Source organism: Cyprinodon tularosa, unplaced genomic scaffold (genome assembly GCF_016077235.1).
Source record: "Cyprinodon tularosa strain WSP-4 unplaced genomic scaffold, ASM1607723v1 ctg663, whole genome shotgun sequence".
Taxonomy (NCBI): Eukaryota; Metazoa; Chordata; class Actinopteri; order Cyprinodontiformes; family Cyprinodontidae; genus Cyprinodon; species Cyprinodon tularosa.
The window spans coordinates 376,163-404,065 of NW_024039411.1; the positions used below are offsets into that span (position 1 = coordinate 376,163).

General features: G+C 36.9%; 1 protein-coding gene across 1 annotated transcript; it reads right to left on the reverse strand.

Annotated features, from left to right (window-relative positions):
- Positions 1–568: 568 nt before the first annotated feature.
- cunh12orf56 (chromosome unknown C12orf56 homolog) lies at positions 569–27,379 on the reverse strand. The gene is made up of 14 exons (XM_038267156.1): positions 26,994–27,379; positions 25,143–25,335; positions 24,550–24,565; positions 11,201–11,384; positions 9,268–9,423; positions 9,122–9,186; positions 8,750–8,894; positions 8,574–8,668; positions 6,066–6,155; positions 5,571–5,652; positions 5,417–5,491; positions 2,204–2,281; positions 1,953–2,134; positions 569–863 (listed from the first exon to the last, which is right to left on the reverse strand). The coding sequence occupies exons 1-14, from the start codon at positions 27,249–27,251 to the stop codon at positions 752–754; spliced, it is 1,731 nt and encodes a 576-aa protein (XP_038123084.1). The 5' UTR covers positions 27,252–27,379; the 3' UTR covers positions 569–751.
- Positions 27,380–27,903: the final 524 nt, after the last annotated feature.

Consider the following 27,903-nt stretch of genomic DNA (forward strand, 5'->3'; position numbering starts at 1 on the left):
CTGGAAGCCTTCTACACCAAACCTAGCTTCTGCCGCCCTGGCGTCCTCTTCCACAACATCTTCGTCCCCGCTTTCCTCCTCTAAATAAAAAATGGATGACGGAGGAGACTCATCCACGACCTCCGACACTAAACTCTCCTCCTCTTGCATGTTTCCTCTGTCCATAGCGTTCCTTGACAGCGTCGTTTCTAAGGCACCAATTTAGTGCTACTTGGTCCCAATGGAATTTCCCATTGGGAACCTGCTAGCACTAAGATGCTAACTGGTTAGCAACGATGCTTCCGACAAACCGGCCACAACCAAACTTGCTTGCGAACCTTCCGTCATAACAAATCCCGCCCCCTTGATAATCGGCCAATCACATTCCCTTTATTCACTGGTGTAAAGTCGTGCACCACTCGGGAGAATTCAGAAATGCAACCATTGGAACAGCCGCTTCTCTACGACTTTAAGGAAAGTTTCTTAGAAATGTTCGCCTGTATCTCAACTCCTTCTTGAAGAACATTACAGCCTTGGTGTTTTTTTGTGTTTTTAATGGAAGCAGAATAAAAATGTTTTATTGTACAACAATAATAACTTACTGTTAAAGAATATATGAGTTTTCTCCAGCCTGGTTGATGTAAAACAGAGTCCATATTTTCAGTAATACGGACCCATAAAGATGCTAAAGGCACATCCTTTATCGGTGCTTAATATACATGCAGGTTGAACAGTCACATTAAGAGAGTGAACAGGGAAGGTTGGTGCCTCATCATCTCTGCTGGATGAGAGTGGAGATAGATTGGACTAGTCTAACAGTCGGTCTACAGATGGGATAATGAGGCTGCAGCTTCTGCTCGACACCGGCTGGAGTCACAATGTACCTGCAAGACAGAACCAGGTTGTTCAGACTGACTGAGTCTGATTATTCTTAATAAGGAGTTTAAGGCTGCCATATTTTATAAGTAACTCATCATAGATAAAGGATCTTTTCAGGAAGTCTTTATGTTCTATGTTAAAGTTCTCAGCTGTCTTCCAGTCTTTAACTACCTTTGATTATTCTTATTTTACCGCAGTTAAAAGAAAAGTCCGGTCTTATTCAGAATTCAAACTTCTGCAAGTTCTTTAAATATGAAATTATTCCATCCTGTTCAATAAATAAGTGTTTCTAATTCAGAAAAATTTTCATGTGAATGTGCTTTACTGGAGGCATCCATGTTTGTCAAAGAACACTACTGCCACCTACTGGTTAGTGACATTGTCACGGTGCGGTATCGGCTGTTGATCAAGTCCCAGTGCTGTATCTGGTGTTTGTCACAACGCGCTATTATCCAAGTCATCTTGAAAACATTCTTCTTCCAAATGTTGGCTGCATATTACGGGTTTTTTCTCTGGCCAGAAGTTCGATGGCAAATCCTCCCTCTTCAAGTTGGCGATCCAACGACCAACCCGTCCGTGGAGGATCAGGAATCATAAAGGTGGAATAACTCTTTTTTTCCACTTTTACCCGATGTATTCCAGCATCCAGCTGCCATGCACGTGGGCATTGTCAGTTTCACTATAGCTCTGGTGAATTTCAATGGTGAAGTCCTCTGGAAATCTTCAATAATTGTTGTTGATTGCAGATGTGTCTAGTAGTTCCCATTGATTTAGCTTGGAAAGCGGGGAGAATGGCGCTAGGCTTACCGCACCGTGACGTCACTGCTGGAAGATGGCAGGAGGGAGGGGCTACTATGTTTGGGCAAAAATGTCCGCTCCCAGACTCAGTGATCACGATGAAAATGATTGTTTTATATTTTTTTTCACCAATTAACGCTAAATTCATTAAATCACTGCAAACGTATTCGTTTTATAGATAATGATCCATCGGTTATTCCTTGCTGATCTGACTTTTCCTTTAAAAGTGATGCTTATAGGATCATTATCTTCTGTTTTCCCACTAGCTGTCAGTGCAGGCTGTAGATGACTAGTACCTGAATTCCTCCCTGAAGTGTGACTGCAGGTGCTGACTCAGCTGGTTGTTGTACTGCAGACAGGCCAGCAGGAGGCGGCAGCGCTGGAACAGCAGAACGGCCTGCACCGGGCTCAGGATGGACTCCTGCTGGTCTGACAGAACCTTGACCAGCTGCTGGGCCTGGTGATGGATGAAGGACGGCTGCAGAGGACAGATCGGAGGTCAGATGTTGGAGATGAATAGAGGAACTTCTCTGAGGGGAATATTTACCATGTGAGGATGAGGCTGAAGGACCCGGAGGATCCAGGACACCGTCACAAAGTTGTCTCCAGGGAAGCACCTGCTGGTCTGAAACAAGGAGACACTTCCAATGGATTTTATTTAATAAATAAGTGTTATTATATGTAAGTTATTCTAAATTTATGAAAAAATTTATTTGATTCTTTCTGAAGGTGTTGTCAGTCCACTGACTGCTAAAAGTATTACAGCAATGATGAAAGGAAACTATGGAGTCAGAAAGAGGTCAAAATGTTTGTGAATTTCTAAATCTTAGATGAATCAGAAAAAATAGAAGTTGATATTTAATGTGAATTTTTTACCTTATAATGTAAGGCAAAATCAAAAAAGCAAACATAAAATAGTAAGAATTTAATCTAAATTAAGTTCACTACTTTAATAGCACTTACATTTACATTTTTAAAAATTCAAACCCATTAGTTTCAGTTTCTTTTTTTCTTTTTTTTTCAGTTTCTGGATTTTTAATTTTTTTTTTTTACACCTTCAAATCAGTTTTTTTCACATTCAGATTTTTTAACCCAATCTGACGGGAGTGGGCGGGGAAACGTGATTGACAGCTTGCAGCAGCGCATCCAGTTCCATGTTGCATTTAACTATTTATCCGCTGTAAATGTCTTTAACGTAATATTTTTCACAGGATTTTGCCAAAAAGGGAAATAAATGCTGCAGAGAATTTTGTGTTGGATTTCCCACAGTCCATGAATGCAACTGGACAACTCTCCAGCGCTGCTACAAGCTTTCAATCACGTTTCCCCGCCTATTCCGTTAAGATTGGGGTCAACACCTGAATGTAAAAAAAACTGATTTAAAAGTGTAAAAAATTCCTGAAACTAAAAAAAATAAAAAAATTGAAACAAAACAAAAAAATAAATAAAATAGAAACTGAAAGAAATGGATTTGAATCTGAAAATCTAAAACTGCAATTTTTTCAAGCTGAGGGGAAGAATTTAGATAAAATACTTATTATTTTACATTTGCTTTTTTAGTTTCTCAGATTATAAGCTAAAAATTTGACATTAAATAACACTTCTATTTTTTCCTGTTTCGACTTTTATTTTTTCAGTTTCAACTAAGATTTAAAAGTTTACAAACATTTTGACCCCTTTCTGATTCCATAGAAAACCCTGATTAAATATAAACATGACATAAAATATGAGGCAGAACCTTAAAATAATAAACACGTCTCAGTATTTATTTCCAGGCGTTTTGTCAGCTCTGCTTTGGTTCATTAAGGTTTTGCTTCTAAAAGCTTAGATATTTTCATAGAGTCTAAATGTTTGCCGGGCCATTTCAATACCTGCTTTCTTTTCTAGCAGCCTTTATGTTTGTATCCTTTAAAAGTAGAAACAGGATTAGAGAGGGATGGAGATGCGGGAGAGGTCACCAGGCTGGGACTCGAACCTGCGATGGCCGTTTAATGGACCAAAGCGTCTGCACATGGGCTGCACAATCTGCTCCTTTTGGGGGTCATTGTCTTGTTGATAACCCGGTATACCGCAGAGATTATGTTACATGCGTTGATAGAAAGATTCCCGATAACCAGCCCTCCGCCTCCATGCTTAACAGTTTAACAGAAACCTTGTGCTTTTTTCTTTAGGCTGGTATATTATTTTTAGCAAGAATTGTTTTTTACCTGTAGGAAAACTTTAAATCAGAGACCAGAAAAATCAGATGTGGGGTTCCTCCAGGCCCCGTTCTGGGGCCCCTTCTATTCAACATCTACATGCTCCCCTTAGCTCAGATAATATCAAACAACCAGATCAGTTAGCATAACCATGCAGACGACACACAGCTTTACATCCCAATGTCAGCAGGTGACTATGAACCCATCAGAGCGTTGGTTAGATCCTTAGAACAGATCAATATGTGGATGAACCATCATTTTCTCCAACTGATTAAAACCAAACTGAGGTAATAATCTTCAGGCTAAAGGAGCAGAGATCCAGTGTTAGCTCCCTTCAGAGGCTCATAAAGGCAGTTACTAAGTCAATCTTTGATCAGCAGAAGAACATCTCCAGGATTAAAGGACTGATGTCCAGCAGGATCTAGAAAAGCTCCTTCATGCATTTATCTTTAGTAGAATCCATCACTGCAGCAGTGTCTTCATAAGTTTGCCTAAAAAGTCCATCAGACGGCTGCAGCTGATCCAGAACGCTGCTGCTCGTGTCCTCCTAGAGCTAAGAAAGTAGAGCACAGCAGCCCAGTTCTGAAGTCCTTCCTCTGGCTCCCTGTAGCTCAGAAAATAGACTTTAAATTCCTTCTGTTAGTCTAGAAATCACTGAATAGATCAGCGACTCAATCCATAACAGATCTGCTGTCAGTGGATCTACCTCCCAGACCACTCAGGTCTTCTAGTTCCAGCCCACTCTGTCCACACAGAACTAGAACCAAACATGGAGAAGCAGCATCTATGCTCCACTGATCTGGAACAAACTCCCAGCAGACTGGAAAAGAGCTAAAAGCCTGAGATCTTTGATGTCAGTTAGTTTAGAGCTGCCTTTGACTGATGGAGTTAAAGAATTATTAGTTTAAGGATGAGGTCCAACCGTTTTATTGGATTTACAAATTTATTTGCTTTTATTTTTCTTCTATTTCATTATCTAATGTGTGTAAAGCACTTTGAATTGTCCAGGAACTGAATTGTGCTTTATTCTTTCCAAACAGATGAACTTGTTCAGTATTTTTTTTGTTGCTTTATATCAATTAACCTCTAACCTGCGAACCGGAGCCATTAATATCCAAGGCTCAGTTTGAGTTATTTTTCAATTATTCGTCTTTGGCTACCGAAGGCTCACTTTTTCTCTGAAACTACCCTCATTTGAAAATGTTTTGGTTTCCTTTATCATTTCTACGAAGGAACGAAGGGATTTTAATTAAATGTGACCAAATAGATGTGTTAGCAGAAACAGGAGAGAACATCTAGGTTTTAAAGGAATCCTGTTGTGTAAACAGGACCTGAGCTGCAGCTCCTTCTTTACTTCATCCAGAATATGATCTTTTTATGATTAGAAGTTAGAAAGTTTGGAATAGATCTGCACATCTAAGGTAATTGCTGTTATCATATGTGGGAGATTAGATGCACTTTTGTTTACTAAATCCTATTTTTTCAGATGCGGCACCTATATAAATGGGGAAAAATGTATGGATTATTTTCTCTCTAGTTCATCCCGTTTTTCCGGAACTTACCTCGAAGCCCAACAGCAGCAGCTCAAACAGCAGACAGCAGGCGGCGTCCAAATACTCGGAAAGTAAAGCTTGAAGCTGAAGGTTGGAAAACGTAGCAGATCATTTTATAACGTATTTAAACACATTTTTCAAGTGGGACCAGTAATTAGCTCACTTCAGAGGCAGATCCAAGGCTTTGCTTCTCAACATCGGGATCGCATATTAAAGCGAGCAGCAGTCTGCAGATAAGAGCGCCTCTACAAAGGAAAAGAAAAATGCATTTTTACATTTCCTGCAGAAATTCAGTATGAAAGCTGAAGGCAGGTTTTTTTTTATTGAGGGAACTCGACTTAAAAACAATCAAATTAGACATAAATGCGGAAGAAATAAGGAGAAAGTTTCCTCTGGTTTTAAAATAAAGGGAGCAGAAGCCATGAAGAACTAAATCATGACCATTGAGAAAATTTGATTTTTATTTTTCTGGTAGAATTGATTTTAAAAAAGCCCTGAAATGAGCGTCTTTAATTGATTCATTTCACTCCAATTATAAAACAAAAGTGACTTCAAATCCACACAGCTTGTAAAAACATAATTAAATGCAGAAGGGAAATAATGTCATGACAGAACGCTGTATATCAAGGCTCCATGAAACAGTTTTTTTTGGGTTTACTTTTTAGAAAACAGCAGGATGCTTCTGGCTGCTTCCACCTCCGTCTCTCTGAACATGATGGCGATCGTCTGGACGATCAGCGTGCTCAGCCTGAACAGGATCAGCAGCGTTAAAAACAAGTTTATTCGGAAAAAGTCATCTAATCTCAGACTAGTTCAAACCTTAACCGTATGGTTTTTATTAACTAGAATGAAATAAGCTGTTTTCTTCTCGATGCATTTAATCTCAGCCCACACCTCACCACTATCTCACTCCTACCATCCCTCTATTCTAGTCTTGAAATTACAGTTTTATTCTTTAATAAAAATCAACAAAAGTCATTGCTGAAGAATTCAAACGCTCACAGAGGTTTGCCCCCAAGCATATCAATGAAAAGTTTAGTGGAAGGAAAAAGTGTGGCACAGGAAGCCTTTATTCAACTGATGATGGGATCAAACTTTAGAGGGAAACGTCTTCATTTTATTAGCTGGAAAATCTTCACAAAGACTCTTTTATTGATTGTCATTAGATATTGATTGGTTTAAACTCTGTTTTCATGCTCTTAAAGGTACACTATGCAACCGGTGTTGATTTTCCAGCGAGGCTCCCCCCAGAGGGCGAAAGTAAAAGTGCACTGTCGTAAATATGCACAGCTGTTCTCCTGGTTTCTCCGTCAAGCCAGGCGCGGTTGTTTTGAGCTTAGCAGACAGGCGAACGCAACGAATCACCATGTCTACTGCGGTAAGGGACTATTTTGTTCCAATTTTCGAGTTTGAAAGTTTAGCATGTTTTCATACATCTACAACTGAACAAATATCGCCACTGCGCTAGCAACAAGCATGCTTTTAACTGGGGGCGTGTAGCAGTTCTTGCCGTAAAGCAAGACCGACTGATGCGATGCACGAGACTTCTGAGCCTGTGGGTGCAGGCCGAGGGCTCCTGCAATTGCAACTACGGTATTTCCCCCACAGACCACCAGGGCGGCCGAGAAAACCTTTGTTCGACCTGAAATGACTCATTTAATCATCCAAAACGTTATGGATCACATTAATTAACTGAAAAATGTTGCATAGTGTGCCTTTAAGCTCTAATTTTGAAAGCTAGACTCTCTACACTGCAAAAAAATAAAATGTAAATAAGTCATTTTTTCTTAAAATAAGTGCATTTTTTCTTGAATTAAGGATTGAAGTGAGACACTTTGCCAGTTGAACAAGACAATTTACACTTTAAACAAGAAAAAAAAATTGCATTGTCTTATTTCAGGTGCATAATAGGTGGATACCTTATTTTAAGAGTAAAAACACTCATTCCATTGGCAAATCATCTTATTTACCTGCTCAAATTAAGGGTAAATACACTTAATTTAAGACATTTGTACTCCTTTTGACATCGTTTTTGCAGTGTACAGCGTGTTTTTGACCTAAAGTTATATTTGTTTAAATTGAAAATTTTAATTAAACAGGTTTGACTAGTCTTAAAATTACAATTTTTAATCTTTCATAAAAATCAACAAAAGTCATTGCTGAAGAATTCAAATGCTCACAGAGGTTTGCACCCAAGCATATCAATGAAAAGTTTAGTGGAAGGAAAAAGTGTGGCACAGCACTGCAAAAACGATCTACTAGAAATGAGTAAAAAATTCTTAAATTAAGTGTATTTACCCTTAATTTGAGGAGGTAAATGAGATAGTTTGCCAATGGAATGAGTAATTTTACTCTTAAAATAAGATAATTAGATAATATGGACTTGAAATAAGACAATGCAATGGTGTTTTCTTATTTTAAGTGTAAATTGTCTTGTTCTATTGGCAAAATGTCTCTTTTACCTCCTCAATACAAGAACAAATGCACTTATTTTAAGAGAAAATTACTTATCTAGATTTAGATTTTTTGCAGTGAGGAAGCCTTTATTCAACTGATGATGGGATCAAACTTTAGAGGGAAAAGTCTTTATTTTATTAGCTGGAAAATCTTCACAAAGACTCTTTTATTTATTGTAATTAGATATTGATTGGTTTAAAGTCTGTTTTCATTCTCTAATTTTGAAAGCTAGACTCAAAATAAAATCTAAATAAGTCTTTTTTTTTTTTAAATAAGTGCATTTCATCTTGAATTAAGGATTGAAGTGAGACACTTTGCCAGTGGAACAAGACAATTTACACTTTAAACAAGAAAAAAAAATTTGCATTGTCTTATTTCAGGTGCATAATAGGTGGATACCTTATTTTAAGAGTAAAAACACTCATTCCATTGGCAAATCATCTTATTTACCTGCTCAAATTAAGGGTAAATACACTTAATTTAAGACATTTGTACTCATTTTGACACCGTTTTTGCAGTGTACAGCGTGTTTTTGACCTAAAGTTATATTTGTTTAAATTGAAAATTTTTAATTAAACAGGTTTGATCTTAGATTGATCTTATTTTCTGACTCATATCTGATAGTTCAGTAACATTTTCCTTACATTAACCTTAAATCCACCTAACCCTCTATGCTCCCTGGAGGTGGAGGCTGAGTTTCTTCTCTTACAGAAGCTGATCTGTGGAGTGAACGCCGCTGAGGCTCTGACAGCCCTGAAGACATTCTTCCAAAGTCTGAACCAGGAAGAGAAACACGTCGCCAGACTGGAAACACAAGCAAAGAACTGTGTGAGTGAAACAAGGTACGAAAGGATGGAGATCTTAGCTGTTGATGTGACCTCTCACCCTCCAGAAGTGCCTCCGCAGCGCGACGTTGCGGTGAGCGGCGGTCTTCAGCTCCTGCAGCAGCAGGTACGTGTTCTCCAGGCTGATCCCGTCCTGCAGGAGCTCCGCGCTCAGCTGAGCGAACAGGTGAGCCGTCCGCTCCTCGCTGCACAAAACAAAACCAAACAGTAACCTCAGCTTATTTCCAACTGATCTCAGTTTAAATCACAGTGTTTTTCATGTCAGCCGACCAACAAGACCTTTTTCCATCTCTAGGAATCGGTCTGGCATTCTTCCCTCTTGCAGTCGTGTATTTCTGGTTGATTTTTTGATATTTTTCATTCAGGACAAACACTGTTAAATCTAATTCAAAGACAAAGGCCCTTTTCCAACCTGATGGAGTCAGACGACGTGGTGCTTCTCCTCCTGTAGAGCGGATCGAGGAGTAATGTGGACTTCTGAACACACAGGCACAAACACGCTGCTGTTAGACGAGCCTCTAACAAAGGAACCTGTCTGCCTTCTGTGTCTCCACCCACAATGATGAAGCTGTTCCATGAGCTCTGCAGGTGGAGGTAAAGGGTGGACGTCTGAGAAACGGCGTAAAGATGCAGCTCAGCTTCCCTCCCCCCCACAACGTTTTCCTGGTCCCGTTTTAGCAGACGGGTCAGGATTGAGCCGATCCTTCTGGTCACCTAAAGCAGAATGACAGCAAGTTAACAAGATTTAACAAAGAGTTCAGCTCTAGCAGTTACTGACAGAAGAGGGAAGAGGAAGAAGCCCACACCATCACGGATCCTCCACCTTACATAGCAGAGGCCAGAAGACACACACGTAATATTATCAGCGTTCTGATGACATTTTAAAGAAAGGATTTTTTATCAAAAACATAATTAATGTGCACAAATAAGGAATAGTTGTATTAACCATACATGGAAACAGAGTTTTATGGGGCCCCCAGGAACTTGGGGCCCTAGGCAGCTGCCTAGTATTGCCTAATGGTAACCCCCCCCTGGTTACAGCCAGAGTCAGCCTGGACTTTGCTTCTATGCAGATGATCTCCAGATGTTTCCCTTTGGCATTAGGGCAATTTCTTCACTTGAATTAAAAAACACAGATAATCCTTTAATTGGAAAATTGCTCTTATTCTGTTTTTATGTTTTTCACTTCAAAATCTAAAGATTGGAGTCATCAGTTGGAGGGTTTTAAAGCAGATTGACACTGTGGTCATGGCTAGCTTTTATCCACTACGTGTTTGAACAAAGGAAAAATCTTTTTAGGTCGTATCGATCTCGAGAAAAACCATTCTGTCTTTTTTTACTCTTTCCTTACTTCAGTTTTCTTTTAAGATCAACTTTATTTTTTTGCATTTTGCTGTTCGTTGTTAAAGCCCCTAATGCTGAATCTGTGTCCGTCAGGAACACAGCTAGAGTTAATTCCTACAGCTAGGTTCAAAGGCTGGGGATGTTCTCAGTGGCTGAGCCGAGGCTCTGGAACAAACTGCCTCCTGACATTCAGACACATTTATTTAGACTGGCTTTAAACATTCACTGAAAAAGATAATGCAACCGTTTTTGGCATTTACTTAAATGTATTTATTTACTTTAACACATTGGTTTCATGTTAGCAGGGTAGGACATTAAACAATTGTGTTAAAGTAAGCAAATATGCTTAAGTAAATGTCAATGTTTTTTTTTTAAATGCTCAGTAGCATTATGGAGGGAGGGAGGGAGGGAGGGAGGGAGGAAGGAAGGAAGGAAGGAAGGAAGGAAGGAAGGAAGGAACAGAGGAAGAAAGGAAGGAAGGAACAGAGAAAGAAAGGAAGGAAGGAAGGAAGGAAGGAAAGAACAAAGGAAGGAAGGAACAAAGGAAGGAAGGAGCAAAGAAAGAAAGGAACAAAGAAAGGAAGGAAGGAAGGAACAGAGAAAGAAAGGAAGAAAGGAAGGAAGGAAAAAAGAAAGAAAGGAAGGAAGGAAGGAACAAAGAAAGAAAGAAAGGAAGGAAGGAACAAAGAAAGAAAGAACTAACGAACTAACTAACTGAAAAACAGAACAGTTCCAAAAAAGTGAAAATCAATCCACTGGACTTAGTTTCCAAGTTTGAAGACGTTTTGCTTCCCATCCAGGAAGTTTTCATCAATTCAAAGTGTCAGAAATCAAAGAAGAAAGAGAAACGTCTTCAAACATGGAAACAAAGTCCAGTGGATTGTTTATAAACTTTTCTGGAATGACTCTGAGCTTAATGACTGAGAATCTCCACCATCAACCCAACAGTAATCCAGACTCTATTAGCCTTTTACTGTTTTTCCTGAGACACCTGTCTCATCGCAACAGCATGTTCTTCTGTCTTTCCCACTTAAAAATCAACTCATTTTATGACATTATTGCCTTTGCATTGGTTCCCATCTCTGAATTGATCTATTTTCATTCTTCATCAATAATTTCGATCTTCACCAGACTGATCCGTCCGTACCTGACCGCTCTCAGCTGTTTTCAGGCTTTCTTCTGCCGGCGATGAAGGAGAAGGAGGAGAGTAGGAGGAGAGAAGTTGAGATGGAGGGTGAGGGATCCTCAGGAGGCCCAGAGTCTCCGGGTCAGGGCAGGAAGCAGAGCGGCTTGTCTTCAGCACCGGGCTTAGCTCCTCCTTCTTCCACCAGCTGGGTGAACACAGAAGGTGGAATGGCGTTTACTCTGGAAGAAAACCTGCAGCTGAGGACAGTTAGCTTTAGTTTCCTCCCTTTTTGAACTTTTATCCCAACACGTTGCTGCTTGCTCCGTCTTCAGCTGTTCTTTGTCCTCATTAAGTGATGAACAGCTGACAGACAGCTGCTGCTGCTCCTGCAGGATTTCGTTTCTTTCGTTGTTTCTTTTTAACCAGTGCATTTAATGACATCCCAGCGGTGCAGCAGATAAGCACATTTACACTTTCTGATGTTTACATCCTGTGCATCAGTTTCCTTCATTGCTACCAGGCAACCATTCAGAGGCCAGTGACAGTAAATCTGTTTGTGCTTCCTTTCTTCGTCTCAATAACGTCGACGTGCCGCTTCCTGACTGATCTACCGAGGAGTTAACGGCGTCCCAAAGGGACCCGGCAGAGACAACAGATCTGCAACGGGAGGAGGAAACTTACATCTGCTAGGCCTGTTTTAACGTGTGATCATCTGCAAAGTCTGAAATTCAGAAACAAGGAATTTAGAAATGATAAAAACGAGGCAAAAACATAGTCAAACAGAAAATATAGAAATGTTGGTTTAATGAATACTAAAATAGGCTTAGTAAAAACAATCTTTAAGGTAGGTAATCTGGTAATCTGTGATAGTGGACATTTTTCCCGGTGGGCCGGTCCTAATTTCAGCATGTGAGGGCCGGTCCTCCTTAAATAATCCCGGCCCCAACACTTCCTCTGCGGCCAAAGCTCCTACCTGTGACAGTAAACAACTCAAAAAGCTCTAGAAGTAATCCAATGTTAACTCCCTAAATGATGCATGCAGTATCTATAGCCCTTCCTTGTCATGCTCATCCTTGTGACGGTTTGCATTTGGTGTCATTTTCCATTCTGACTTTAATCTCAGAATTCTGACTTTTTTCACATACTAAACTGAAATAAAATGTAAAAATCAGTTAAAAGTCAGAATTCTGAGATTAAAGACAGAATTCTGAGATTAAAGTCAGAATTCTGAGATTAAAGTCAGAATTCTGAGAAAAGTCAGAATTCTGAGATTAAAGTCAGAATTCTGAGATTAAAGACAGAATTCTGAGAAAAAAAAGTCAGAATTCTGCGATTAAAGACAGAATTCTGAGAAAAAAAAGTCAGAATTCTGAGAAAAAAGTCAGAATTCTGAGATTAAAGACAGAATTCTGAGAAAAAAAAGTCAGAATTCTGAGATTAAAGTCAGAATTCTGAGATTAAAGACAGAATTGTGAGATTAAAGACAGAATTCTGAGAAAAAAAAGTCAGAATTCTGAGATTAAAGTCAGAATTCTGAGATTAAAGTCAGAATTCTGAGATTAAAGACAGAATTCTGAGAAAAAAGTCAGAATTCTGAGATTAAAGACAGAATTCTGAGGAAAAAGTCAGAATTCTGAGATTAAAGACAGAATTCTGAGATTAAAGACAGAATTCTGAGAAAAAAGTCAGAATTCTGAGATTAAAGTCAGAATTCTGAGATTAAAGACAGAATTCTGAGAAAAAAGTCAGAATTCTGAGATTAAAGACAGAATTCTGAGAAAAAAGTCAGAATTCTGAGATTAAAGACAGAATTCTGAGGGGAAAAAGTCAGAATTCTGAGATTAAAGACAGAATTCTGAGATTAAAGACAGAATTCTGAGAAAAAAAAGTCAGAATTCTGAGATTAAAGACAGAATTCTGAGGAAAAAAAGTCAGAATTCTGAGATTAAAGACAGAATTTTGAGAAAAAAGTCAGAATTCTGAGGAAAAAAGTCAGAATGCTGAGATTAAAGTCAGAATTCTGAGATTAAAGTCAGAATTCTGAGAAAAAAGTCAGAATTCTGAGATTAAAGACAGAATTCTGAGATTAAAGACAGAATTCTGAGAAAAAAGTCAGAATTCTGAGATTAAAGTCAGAATTCTGAGAAAAAAGTCAGAATTCTGAGATTAAAGTCAGAATTCTGAGAAAAAAGTCAGAATTCTGAGATTAAAGACAGAATTCTGAGATTAAAGACAGAATTCTGAGAAAAAAAGTCAGAATTCTGAGATTAAAGTCAGAATTCTGAGATTAATGTCAGAATTCTGAGATTAAAGACAGAATTCTGAGAAAAAAGTCAGAATTCTGAGATTAAAGAAAGAATTCTGAGGAAAAAGTCAGAATTCTGAGATTAAAGACAGAATTCTGAGAAAAAAGTCAGAATTCTGAGAAAAAAGTCAGAATTCTGAGAAAAAAGTCAGAATTCTGAGATTAAAGTCAGAATTCTGAGATTAAAGACAGAATTCTGAGAAAAAAGTCAGAATTCTGAGATTAAAGACAGAATTCTGAGATTAAAGACAGAATTCTGAGATTAAAGATAGAATTCTGAGAAAAAAGTCAGAATTCTGAGATTAAAGACAGAATTCTGAGATTAAAGACAGAATTCTGAGAAAAAAGTCAGAATTCTGAGATTAAAGACAGAATTCTGAGATTAAAGACAGAATTCTGAGAAAAAAAGTCAGAATTCTGAGATTAAAGACAGAATTCTGAGATTAAAGACAGAATTCTGAGAAAAAAGTCAGAATTCTGAGATTAAAGACAGAATTCTGAGATTAAAGTCAGAATTCTGAGAAAAAAAAGTCAGAATTCTGAGATTAAAGACAGAATTCTGAGAAAAAAGTCAGAATTCTGAGATTAAAGACAGAATTCTGAGAAAAAAGTCAGAATTCTGAGATTAAAGACAGAATTCTGAGAAAAAAAGTCAGAATATCTGAGATTAAAGTCAGAATTCTGAGATTAAAAGACAGAATCTGAGATTAAAGTCAGAATTCTGAGAAAAAAAAAGTCAGAATTCCTGAGATTAAAGTCAGAATTCTGAGATTAAAGACAGAATTCTGAGAAAAAAGTCAGAATTCTGAGATTAAAGACAGAATTCTGAGGAAAAAAAGTCAGAATTCTGAGATTAAAGACAGAATTCTGAGAAAAAAGTCAGAATTCTGAGGAAAAAAGTCAGAATTCTGAGATTAAAGTCAGAATTCTGAGAAAAAAGTCAGAATTCTGAGATTAAAGACAGAATTCTGAGGAAAAAGTCAGAATTCTGAGATTAAAGGCAGAATTCTGAGAAAAAAGAAGTCAGAATTCTGAGATAAAGACAGAATTCTGAGAAAAAAAGTTCAGAATTCTGAGATTAAAAGTTCAGAATTCTGAGATTAAAGACAGAATTCTGAGAAAAAAGTCAGAATTCTGAGATTAAAGACATATTCTGAGGAAAAAAAAGTCAGAATTCTGAGATTTAAAGTCAGAATTCTGAGATTAAAGACAGAATTCTGAGAAAAAAGTCAGAATTCGAATTAAAGACAGAATTTCACAGAGGAAAAAAGTCAGAATTCTCTAGAGATTAAAGACAAGACACATTATAAACTACCACAGTCACACACAACGCGAGCGTGTCTCACGCGCACTTCACTTAGTGCAATTGCAATCTACAAGAGAGCGCGTTCTACCTCTGACAGATCTATTACCATGTCTCATACACCCACACACGACAGTTATCAGACTTATAGCCGACATGGAATCTACAACATCTTTTCTCTCGCAAAAACTCCATAGTCTCACGTCACAATCAGAGCGTTTCACTGTCCTCACATCGATACGCACCAAGCTCGTCTCAGTACAGAGCCACACCTAGACTCTTTATTCTGTGAGCAAGCACAGAGACACGATGCAAAAAAGAACACATCCACGATGAAATCACGCGACTCGAGGTACTAAGATACTACAGACAATATACAAGACACATATCAGCCTACTCGCAACACATCAACAGTCAGATCTGAGATTACATCGTGGCACTATTAGATACAGCAGTGGACGCAGAGATCGAGCGTTACATAGAAAGACCTTACACATTGGACAGGACTCTTCAGTGTATGAATTATAGCTAGGCCAGACAGAACACAGCAAGCGTATCTCTATCTATCTAGGGTCACACGCTTATTATTACAACACGGAAACACAACATAACAGTGTCAGAACACAATCAAGTATACTACACTAGCGAACCATCTATCACGTGACTTACTTCTACATTACAATCTTGTTCTGTATCTCACTATCACAATCTTATCCTAGCGCGACAATAAAAAATTCAGTACACTACTTATGCTATTGAGTCACTACTGTACGCCGTGATCAAGACACGCACACACATTTCTTCACACAACATACTTGTATATATCACTCAAGAGTGCTTCACTGCAACATTCACAGTGGCATGCACATACACATGAGCGCTTGAATGAGCTAAAGTATCTCATCACACATCGAGTGTCTCAATCACAACACCAAGAGTCTCACATCACTCTGCTACCGAACATATCTTCCTAAACACCATGACACTATATCTACACTGGCACCGAACACTCCTGAGCGCACACATCAAACGAGGGACGCTAGACAGCATCTCATCTCTAGATGCGATTCAAAACTACTCTATATCACATTTCATCCTGACACTCAAAAGAGCGGGTATCATATCACGAGCTAGACACTTGGCTGAACACACCTATCACAGACTACAGAGAACTCACTGACCATCTTTAGACACCATATATCACATGAACCATCTAGTTCAACTTCAATACTGGCACACTAATACTACATGAATGGAAGATATACTAAGACAACATCTCTGCCTGGTTTGCTGCAGAATCACTAACTATCTCATAACATCTCTTGTCAAGAAGACCTCTCTAAAACAGGACAGAAAATATCAAGTCAGTCACATCTGAAATAATTTGACTACATCACTCCGAAAACAACAACAGCAAAGACATTCGAGTGCATGCCACTTTAAGCGTGACACTCCACATTATAGCTTGACAGTCTCTGCTCTGCTTTGAATGTCGTAAAACTGATTAGTTCATGAGACTTACATAAACAGTGTACATAGTAATTCTGTGAAGTGACAGTACACTTCACTCGTCACTCTGGTATGAGACTATTCTACTTTGAGAGATAATGTATAAGCCAAAGAACATCTCCATGTTTAGTTGTGAAGAGTGTCGTGGGCTCTTAGAGAGACACACACAGAGAGTGTAGTGAGCTATGAGGAATTCAATGTAGATTCGATGTGCAGGATGATGTATAAAGATTACACAGGTGTGCGTCTCTGCACATTTTTCTTCTCGACATTCATGAGGTATTTTGTGACTATACTATACATGACTCACGATCATGGCTACACATTAATATTACACAGGTGAGAGTTTAGAGGTACACTACACTCAGACACATTTCTACAACAGAGGTGACTTAGTAGCTCGTCACAGTATCTGTACTCTATGACATGATTGTTCTTATCCTTACTCTATGTTCTCCTTTCGATGACACAGGCAGATGTAGGAGTACTTTATTCTCTTATGTTCTTTTATCATGAGTATAATCTCTCTTCTCTGTATTTCTCTAACAGAGATACATGTTGAATATGGAGGTGAGGTTATCTTAATATGGGACTTTGGATCATGAGGGAGAGAGTTCTCTGTCTTTTCTTGACACAACTTGACACTATCATGGGGAGTTGGTTCTTAGAGGAGAGAGAGGGGAGGAGTTGAGAGGCAAGTCATTTGTTTTATCTGGTGAACAGAATACTATCTCTACACGTTAGATACGTTAGCTAGGTCTACATGTGCGAGTCTCACTCTGATCTCCTAACTAGAGATTACACACTCTTTTATGAGTCTTTTAGCATTTATGAGGAGATAGTGCTGAGTGTCAAGGTTATTCTGTACGGTGAGTTAGAGAATACACGTGAGTATCAGAGATCATTCTTTTGCATGTAGTTACACCAAACGATAGCGGTATTCGTCGTTGCGTCTATATTTACACATGAGATCTATGTGCGACCATCATGATGGGATCACTCTGATTTGTGGAGCACGGATGTGTTTTTTTTGTATGTTGTAATGATGTTTTTTGGATGTTGTAGTGTTTTTTGGATTTGGAGGTGTGGTTTAGTATGTTGGATGTGTTTTTTGGAAGTTGTGAGGTTGTGTTTGTTGGATGTTGTAGGTGGTATAAGGAAGTTTTCTGTAGTGTAAAGACTGAATTCTGATAAAAAGTAAGAATTATGGTAAAAAGTAGAATTCTGAGAAAAAAGTAAGAATCCTGAGATTAAAGTCAGAAATTCTGAGATTAGAAGTCAGAATTCTGAGATAATAGAACAGAATTCTGAGAAAAAAGTCAGAATTCTGAGATTAAAGACAGAATTCTGAGATAAAGAAGAATTCCTGAGAAAAAAGTCAGAATGCTGAATTAAAGACAGAATCCTGAGATAAAACAGATTCTGAGAAAAAAGAGTCAGATTCTGAGATTAAAAGACGAATTCTGAGATGAAAGACAGAATTCCGTCCGAGAAAAAAAGTCAGAATTCTGATATTAAAACAGTATTCCTAAAGATTAAAGACAGAATTCTGAGAAAAAATCAGTATTCTGAGATTAAAGACAGAAATTCTGAGATGATAAGTCAGAATTCTGAGAAAAAAAAGTCAGAAATCGGAGATTAAAAGACAGAATCTCTGAGAAAAAAGTCAGGAATTCTGAGATTAAAACGAATTCTGAAAAAAAAGTCAGAATTCTGAGATAAAGACAGAATTTCTGTCTGAGAAAAAAAGTTAGAATTCTGAGATTAAAGTCAGAAATTCTGAGATTAAAGACAGAATTCTGAGATTAAAGTAGTCCGAATTCTGAAGAAAAAAAAGTAGAAATTCTGAGATTAAAGTCAGAATTCTGAGATTAAAGACAAGAATCTGAGAAAAAAGTCAGAATTCTGAGATTAAAGACAGAATTCTGAGGAAAAAAAGTCAGAAATCTGAATTAAAGGACAGAATTTCTGAGAATAAAAGTCAGAATTCTGAGGAAAAAAGTCAGAATTCTGAGATTAAAGTCAGAATTCTGAGAAAAAAGTCAGAATTCTGAGATTAAAGACAGAAATTCCTGAGAAAAAGTCATAATTTCTGAGATTAAAGACAGAATTCTGAGAAAAAAGTCAGAATTCCTGAGATAAAGACCGAATTCTTAGAAAAAATTCAGAATTCTGAGATTAAAAGTCAAATTCTGAGATTAAAGACAGAAATATCTGAGAAAAAAAGTCAGAAATCTGAGATAAAGTTCAGAATTTTCTGAGATTAAAGTCAGAATTCTGAGATTAATAAAGACAGAATCTGAGAAAAAAGTCAAAATTCTGAGATAAAGACAGAAAACTGAGATTAAAGACAGAATTCTGAGATTAAAGACAGAATTCTGATGAAAAAAGGATCAGAATTCTGAGCATAAAGTACCAGAATTCTGAGATTAAAGACAGAATTCTAGATTAAAGACAGAATTCTGATCATTAAAGGACAGAATCTGAGAAAAAAGTCAGAATTCGAGATTAAAGTCAGAAATTCTGAGGAAAAAAAGTCCGAATTCCTGAGATTTAAGTCAGAATTCAGAGATATAAGTCAGAATTCTGAGAAACAAATAAAAGTCAGAATTCTGAGATTAAAGCCAGAATTCTGAGAAAAAAGACAGAATTCAGAGATAAGACAGAATTCTTGAGAAAAAGTGCAGAATTCTGAGATAAAAGACAGAATTCTGAGAAAAAATTCAGAATACCTGAAGATAAAGTCAGAATTCTTGAGATTAAAGACAGAATTCTGAGCAAAAAATCATAATTCTGAGATTAAAGTCAGAAATCTGAGATTTCGTCAGAATTCTGAGATATAAAGACAAATTCTGAAAAAAAGTTCAGAATCTGAGATTAAAGGACAGAATTCTGAGGAAAAAGTCAGATTCCTTAGATTAAAACAGAATTCTAGAAAAAGAAGTCCGAAAATTCTGAGAAAAAAGTCAGAATTCTGAGAAAAAGTCAGATTCCTGAGATTAAAGACAAAATTCTGAGATATAAGACAGAATTCTGAGAAAAAAGTCAGATTCTGAGATAAAGAACAGATTCCTGAGAAAAAAGTCAGAATTCTGAGATTTAAAGTGCAGAATCGGAGAAAGAAGTCAGAATTCATGAGATTAAAGTCAAATCTGAGAAAAAAGTCAGATTCTGAGATTAAAGTCGAATTCGGAGAAAGAAAGGTCTGAATTCAGAGATTAAAGTCAGAATACTGAGATTAAAGACAGAATGTCTGAGAAAAAAGTCAGATTCTGAGAAAAAGTCAGAATTCTGGAAAAAAGTCAGAATTCTGAGATAAAAGTCAGAATTCTGAGAAAAAAGTCAGAATTCTGAGATTAAAGACAGAATTCTGAGATTAAAGACAGAATTCTGAGAAAAAAGTCAGAATTCTGAGATTAAAGACAGAATTCTGAGAAAAAAGTCAGAATTCTGAGAAAAAAGTCAGAATTCTGAGATTAAAGTCAGAATTCTGAGATTAAAGACAGAATTCTGAGATTAAAGACAGAATTCTGAGGAAAAAAAGTCAGAATTCTGAGATTAAAGACAGAATTCTGAGAAAAAAGTCAGAATTCTGAGGAAAAAAGTCAGAATTCTGAGATTAAAGTCAGAATTCTGAGAAAAAAGTCAGAATTCTGAGATTAAAGACAGAATTCTGAGAAAAAAGTCAGAATTCTGAGATTAAAGTCAGAATTCTGAGAAAAAAAGTCAGAATTCTGAGATTAAAGACAGAATTCTGAGAAAAAAGTCAGAATTCTGAGATTAAAGTCAGAATTCTGAATTAAAGACAGAATTCTGAGAAAAAAAGGAGTCAGAAATTCTGAGATTCAAAGTCAGAAATCTGAGATATTAAAGTCAGAATCTGAGATTAAAGACAGAATCTGAGAAAAAAGTCAGAATCTCTGAGATTAAAGACAGAATTCTGAATTAAAGACAGAATTCCTGAGATTAAAGACAGAATTCTGATGAAAAAAGTCAGAATTCTGAGATAAAAGTCAGAATTCTGAGATAAGACAGAATTCTGAGATAAGACAGAATTCTGAGATTAAAGACAGAATTTCTGAGAAAAAATCAAATTCTGAGATTAAAGTCAGAATTCTGAGAAAAAAAGTCAGAATTCCTGAAGATTAAGTCAGAATTCTGGAGATTAAAGTCAGAATTCTGAGAAAAAAAAAAAGTCAGAATTCTGAGATTAAAGACAGAAATCTGAAAAAAAAGTCAGAATTCTGGAGATTAAAGACAGAATTCTGAGAAAAAAGTCAGAATTTTCAGGATGATTAAAGATCAGAATTCTGAGAAAAAAGTCAGAATGCTGAGATTATAAGGTCCCAGAATTCTGAGATTAAAGACAGAATTCTGAGAAAAAAAGTCAGAATTCTGAGAATTAAAGTCAGAATATCTGAGATTAGAAGACAGAATTCTGAGATTAAAAGACCAGAATTCTCTGAGAAAAAAGTCAGAATTCTGAGATTAAAGACAGAATTCTGAGAAAAAAGTCAGAATTCTGAGATTAAAGTCAGAATTCTGAGAAAAAAGTCAGAATTCTTAGAAAAAAGTCAGAATTCTGAAAATAAAGTCAGAATTCTGAGAATTCAGTCAGAATTCTGAGATTAAAGACAGAATTCTGAGATTAAAGACAGAATTCTGAGATCAAAGTCAGAATTCTGAGATTAAAGTCAGAATTCTGAGAAAAAAGTCAGAATTCTGAGATTAAAGTCATAATTATTCGGAGAAGAAGTCAGAATTCCTGAGATTAAAGGCATAATTCTGAGAAAAAAGTCATAATTCTGAGATTAAAGTCAAATTCGGAGAAAGAAGTCGAGAATTCTGAGAATAAAGTTCAGCAATTCTGAGATTAAAGACAGAATTCAGAGAAAAAGTCAGAATTTACTTCTGAGAAAAAAGTCAGATTTCTGAGAAAAAAAGGGGAGTCAGAATTCTGAGATAAAGACAGGAATCTGAGATTAAAAGACAGAATTCTGAAAAAAAAGTCCAGAATTTGAGATTACAAGACAGAATTCTGAGAAAAAAGTCAGAATTCTGAGAAAAAAGTTCAGAAATCAGAGATTAAAGTCAAATTCTGAGATTAAAGACAGAATTCTGAGAAAAAAGTCAGAAATTTCTGAGAAAAAAGTCAGAATTCTGAGATTAATTCAGAATTCTTGAGATTAAAGACAGAATTCTGAGATTAAAGAAGAATTCTGAGGAAAAAAAGTCCAGAATTCTGAGATTAAAGACAGAATTCTCGAGAAAAAAAAGTCAGAATCTCGAGAAAAAAGTCAGAATTCTGAGATTAAAGTCAGAATTCTGAGAAAAAAGTCAGAATTCTGAGATTAAAGACAGAATTCTGAGAAAAAAGTCAGAATTCTGAGAATAAAGACAGAATTCTGAGAAAAAAGTCAGAATTCTGAGATTAAAGACAGAATTCTGAGAAAAAAGTCAGAATTCTGAGATTAAAGTCAGAATTCTGAGATTAAAGACAGAATTCTGAGAAAAAAAGTCAGAATTCTGAGATTAAAGTCAGAATTCTGAGATTAAAGTCAGAATTCTGAGATTAAAGACAGAATTCTGAGAAAAAAGTCAGAATTCTGAGATTAAAGACAGAATTCTGAGATTAAAGACAGAATTCTGAGATTAAAGACAGAATTCTGAGGAAAAAAGTCAGAATTCTGAGATTAAAGTCAGAATTCTGAGATTAAAGACAGAATTCTGAGATTAAAGACAGAATTCTGAGATTAAAGACAGAATTCTGAGAAAAAAGTCAGAATTCTGAGATTAAAGTCAGAATTCTGAGGAAAAAAAGTCAGAATTCTGAGATTTAAGTCAGAATTCTGAGATTAAAGTCAGAATTCTGAGAAAAAAGTCAGAATTCTGAGATTAAAGACAGAATTCTGAGAAAAAAGTCAGAATTCTGAGATTAAAGACAGAATTCTGAGAAAAAAGTCAGAATTCTGAGATTAAAGACAGAATTCTGAGAAAAAAGTCAGAATTCTGAGATTAAAGTCAGAATTCTGAGATTAAAGACAGAATTCTGAGAAAAAAAGTCAGAATTCTGAGATTAAAGTCAGAATTCTGAGATTAAAGTCAGAATTCTGAGATTAAAGACAGAATTCTGAGAAAAAAGTCAGAATTCTGAGATTAAAGACAGAATTCTGAGGAAAAAGTCAGAATTCTGAGATTAAAGACAGAATTCTGAGAAAAAAGTCAGAATTCTGAGAAAAAAGTCAGAATTCTGAGAAAAAAGTCAGAATTCTGAGATTAAAGACAGAATTCTGAGATTAAAGACAGAATTCTGAGAAAAAAGTCAGAATTCTGAGATTAAAGACAGAATTCTGAGAAAAAAGTCAGAATTCTGAGATTAAAGTCAGAATTCGGAGAAAGAAGTCAGAATTCTGAGATTAAAGTCAGAATTCTGAGAAAAAAGTCAGAATTCTGAGATTAAAGTCAGAATTCGGAGAAAGAAGTCAGAATTCTGAGATTAAAGTCAGAATTCTGAGATTAAAGACAGAATTCTGAGAAAAAAGTCAGAATTCTGAGAAAAAAGTCAGAATTCTGAGAAAAAAGTCAGAATTCTGAGATTAAAGACAGAATTCTGAGATTAAAGACAGAATTCTGAGAAAAAAGTCAGAATTCTGAGATTAAAGTCAGAATTCCGAGAAAAAAAGTCAGAATTTTAAGGAAAAAGTCAGAATTCTGAGATTAAAGTCAGAATTCTGAGATTAAAGACAGAATTCTGAGAAAAAAGTCAGAATTCTGAGAAAAAAGTCAGAATTCTGAGAAAAAAGTCAGAATTCTGAGAAAAAAGTCAGAATTCTGAGAAAAAAGTCAGAATTCTGAGATTAAAGACAGAATTCTGAGATTAAAGACAGAATTCTGAGAAAAAAGTCAGAATTCTGAGATTAAAGACAGAATTCTGAGAAAAAAGTCAGAATTCTGAGAAAAAAAGTCAGAATTCTGAGGAAAAAAGTCAGAATTCTGAGATTAAAGTCAGAATTCTGAGAAAAAAGTCAGAATTCTGAGATTAAAGTCAGAATTCGGAGAAAGAAGTCAGAATTCTGAGATTAAAGTCAGAATTCTGAGATTAAAGACAGAATTCTGAGAAAAAAGTCAGAATTCTGAGAAAAAAGTCAGAATTCTGAGATTAAAGACAGAATTCTGAGAAAAAAAGTCAGAATTCTGAGATTAAAGTCAGAATTCTGAGATTAAAGACAGAATTCTGAGATTAAAGACAGAATTCTGAGATTAAAGACAGAATATCTGAGGAAAAAAGTCAGAATTCTGAGATTAAAGTCAGAAATCCTGAGGAAAAAAAAGTCAGAATTCTGAGATTTAAGTCAGAAATTCTTAATTAAAGTCAGAATTCTGAGATTAAAGGACAGAATTTCTGAGGAAAAAAAAGGTCAGAATTCTGAGATTAAAGACAGAATTCTGAGAAAAAAGTCAGAATTCTAGAGGAAAAAAGTCAGAATTCTGACTTTTTTCTCAGAATTCTGACTTTTTTTCCCACACTAAACTGAAATAAAATGTAAAAATCAGTTAACTTTTTATTTTTCCCCAGTGGCCCTAATCCTCCTCCGTACATATGTTCTCAACAACAGGAAAGCATTCAATAAATACATGTTTAAGCTCATTTTTGGAAAATACAAAGAGGGGCGGTGGATGCGGCCCATAATCAAAGGCCTCCATCCTCGACATCATCGTCCTGCATTTCCTCTATCTCAATCCAAACATACTGTTTAAAAAGGAGCCAAAACATGGAAAATAGAATACTGTTCTAGAGAACTCCTCATCTCTACTGCTTTAATCAACTGCTTAATAATTAAAGATGGCAGTAGCCAGTATCGGTTTCCTTCAGTGAGCGTCTGAGGAACAGACGGCCTTTTGAGCTGAAGATGTTTATCTGTTGTGAGGAAAACTACAAATACTGAAAGCTTGGAAATTAAGTTTGGGTTTGAAAAAAAATGTCAGGTACTGTTCATTCATTTCTGTTTCCAACAAGAAGCTTATCTAGTTTATTAAGCTACTGTAGACTGATGGGCCTCATAGGGAGCGAAGCCTAGGCCTAATGATAATGATAATGATGTCCTAATGATAATCCCCTGTGCAGAAGTTGAGTTTAGAGGTATTGTTTGATTGAGGTTTAGATGAAGCATAAATGCATTTATTGAGATGGATTATATGCACAGTTTGAATATGGCTAGAAATACAGACTTGTGTCTGTGTTTGTCTGCTCACCTGTCTGCAGGATATCCTGTGGGGGAAGCAGAGACACAACAAGGTTAGGATTACAGGTACAGATTTCAGAACAAAGGAGAACAATGTTACATGAACCTCTGGGTTGCCCTCTGCAGGGATCAGATCACTGATTTTCCACCAGGATCGAGTTTAGCCTAGAATCAATCTGTGTCCTCCACAAATTTAACTCTCACTAAAAGGCACTAAAACGAGACGAAACAACATAATTTAAGAGGGAAATTATGGAATTGGAAATATTCTCTTATCCAAACCAGGTTTAAAATATACAAACCAGATCAAATATATGTATACAACTATAGTTTTATTGGGGAAATATCTGGGAATCATTTATTCCTTTCCCTGTTTGTTTCTGGTTTTAGTGCCACTGTTACGCCCTTTAAATATTCCCCACTAGGGGGCAGTAACAAGCAAAGTAGAAGAAACAAAAGATAAAACCCAGCTGTTAATTAGCATAATAATGGCTTTCATCAATTATTATAATAGGATCAGCGCTACACTACTTTAAAAATAATTAATAACCATCGACTTTAATAAATCTTTCAAATTAAAGACATGAAAATACACATTTGTACCTTTTGAGTCATGTGTTTTAATTTGACAGTGGCTGGCTCTGCGAGAGGGCGGACCCACAGGAGGAAGTCTCTTCTTTTCCCTTTGTGACCAATCACGGTCCTTCTCTGCGGGTTTTTCGGGGATGTAGGTGATCCGGATGTGCTGACAGCGCTCCCTGTCCTTCGCACTGAGGAAGTCCGGGAGGTCGTTCACCTGCAAACACAAAACATAAAATTATTTCATTTAGAGCTAAAACTCAAAGCTTTCATAAAATTAAATATTTAAGTTTTTAAGCGCATCCACTGAGATTTTATAGAAATAAATCAGACATAAAATAAATCACTCTTGACTTTTTTATAATTTTCCACCATAAATGTTCTATTTAGGTTGATTATCTTAAAACCACCTCAAACGTCATGATTTCAGAGACATTTTCATGCTTGATTAAATGTGAGTTTAAAGAGCAGGGTTAGTTCGGTTGATCTCCGGCGGTTATAAAAGGCCATCAGAGTTCAACTCCTGCTCTAATCTGTCACTTTAATACAGACAAGGATTACTGTTAAACCTCTGACATAACAAGCTGAGGGAATTAGCTGCAAATGTTTCTGACTGGTTGAGTGGTGATGCATTAACACTAGACCTGTTTTCCGCTTCTTCATTTGGTCGCTCTGTTTAAAGATAATCATCAATCAGGGATTTTTTAATCAGTTAATCATCTTTTAGAATAGAATAGAAAATCCCTTTATTTTCCCACAATGGGGACATTCTGGTGTTTACAGCAGCAAAATGATTATAGATTAAATTGATTTTAAATAAAACAATTTTGGCAGATATTCATTTGTTGTATAATTATGAACTTTACTTTATTTTTCCCAAAATAAGGTATTAAAAGAACAGCCTCATGAAGCTAGCACCATCCAGGTTCTATAATCGTGGGAGAGAAACACAAAGAACCCATGTGGCAGCAGGAAGTAAGGTAAAAATGTTCTTTAAAAGCAATTATCCTTGGATTTAAGAACAGATGAAAACCAAATGTATTAATCTCAGTTTGCCTGAAAGGGGAAACAGAGACATTTCTGTTGGGAAACAAGACAGCAGTGAGAATTACATCCACGAATAAAAGAAACCCTGGATCATTACTGAACCATCGTAGGACTTGGTAACCAACCAAAATTACTCCAAGAGTGATGTTGGAGCTTGGCCTGTTTTCCAGTGTAGTCCTGTTTCTCTGACTGTGACTAACTGGATGTGCTCTCTTCATCCTCTGACATGGGAGCTGGCTCGGAGCTCGTCTGCCTGGCTGTGTGTTTCCTGGACGGGGGCCGCCTGTTGAGCTGGTTGACAGTTGCCTTTTGTATCTATGCTTCTTTTTCTATGTCTGCTTCTGTCTCCTTGAACCCCAGTCAGCCTCAGCAGATGGCCGCTCACACTGAGCCTGGTTCTGCTGGAGGTTTCTTCCTGTTCAAAGGGAGTTTTTCCTCTCTACTGTCGCTACAAGCATGCTTAGTGTGAGGGATTGCTGAAGAGTCAATGAGTCGATGCAATCAGCTGGTTTTCCTTAGATAGAAAACTTTGAATTAATCTGACTGGATGATCTGGTGAACTGGAAAGTGACCTGAGATGACATGATGTGAATTGGCGCTATAGAAATAAACTAAATAGAATTGAATAATGCCCTGAAAGAAAAACTCTAAACATGCTGAACATTTTCCAGTAATAATAAAATATAATTTATTTTATTTTATTCTTTGACAGATTATTGACTCCCCTGCCGTTGAATGTCTCTTATCCATGATGTACGTCCATCAGGACTGAATTTAAACAATAAAAATCACCCTTTTTCATTTTTTTTTTTTTTTTTTTTTACTCACCAGCTCGATGTCACGCACGCGCCAGAAGCTCACGGCCGTGGTCAGCGCGCGTGGAGAGTATTCCGTCAGGTACACGCGCTCATCAGTCAGCACTGCATACATGTAGACCTTGTTAATGAGGTCGGACACCACCACGCACGGCTCATAGGTCCGGATCCGCTCGTACAGAGCCCGCTCCGTGTTCCGCTTCAGGAAGGAGTCCAGCCGGGGGTTCCTGCGCGGGAGGAGGGGGAGGAACTCGGTGCCGCTCCAAGCCATGGAGCTGCTGGAGCTTTAACCTCTGTGGGTGTAAAAAGGAACCGGTTCTGTTCTGTTTCGCTCCATCCTGAGGGTTCGACCTTTAATCATGTTAGAAGCAGCGGACTGAGTGAAGTTAACTCCGCAGGAGGAGCGCCACAGACGCACTGCTCTCTGATTGGACCGCTCGCTTTTGTGGAGCGCTGCTGATTGGCTTGAGATTAAACCGCTACATAATGGACTAGATTATATTATTAGGAGTGGCGGTTCAAGACCAAATGTTCCAGGGGGCGGGGCGTGGGAGGGGGGGCATAGAGAAGCATGAAGCAAAAACACAGGTCAAGGGATTCAAATATATTAAAGTTGTAGGGAAGTCATATTTAAATGTCAGATCATTCTGCCTTAAACATGTATATAAATGGTCTCTTTATCAGACAATAATGTCCCCAAAATTAGAAAATTTCTATTTAAAAAAAAATCCTTACTTAAAATCTGTGTTTATTTTCGTTACCTTCTACAGGCCTGTTAGTTCTACGTCAGCCTGAACACCTAAATTCGGCCAATCAGATATCAACGGTCATCTGTCAATCACATTTTTTCGGTCACAGCATCTTGATTCATGTGTCGCAGCTAATATACGCAACGGTTGAAATCAGAATCCTTTCCTTTCCCA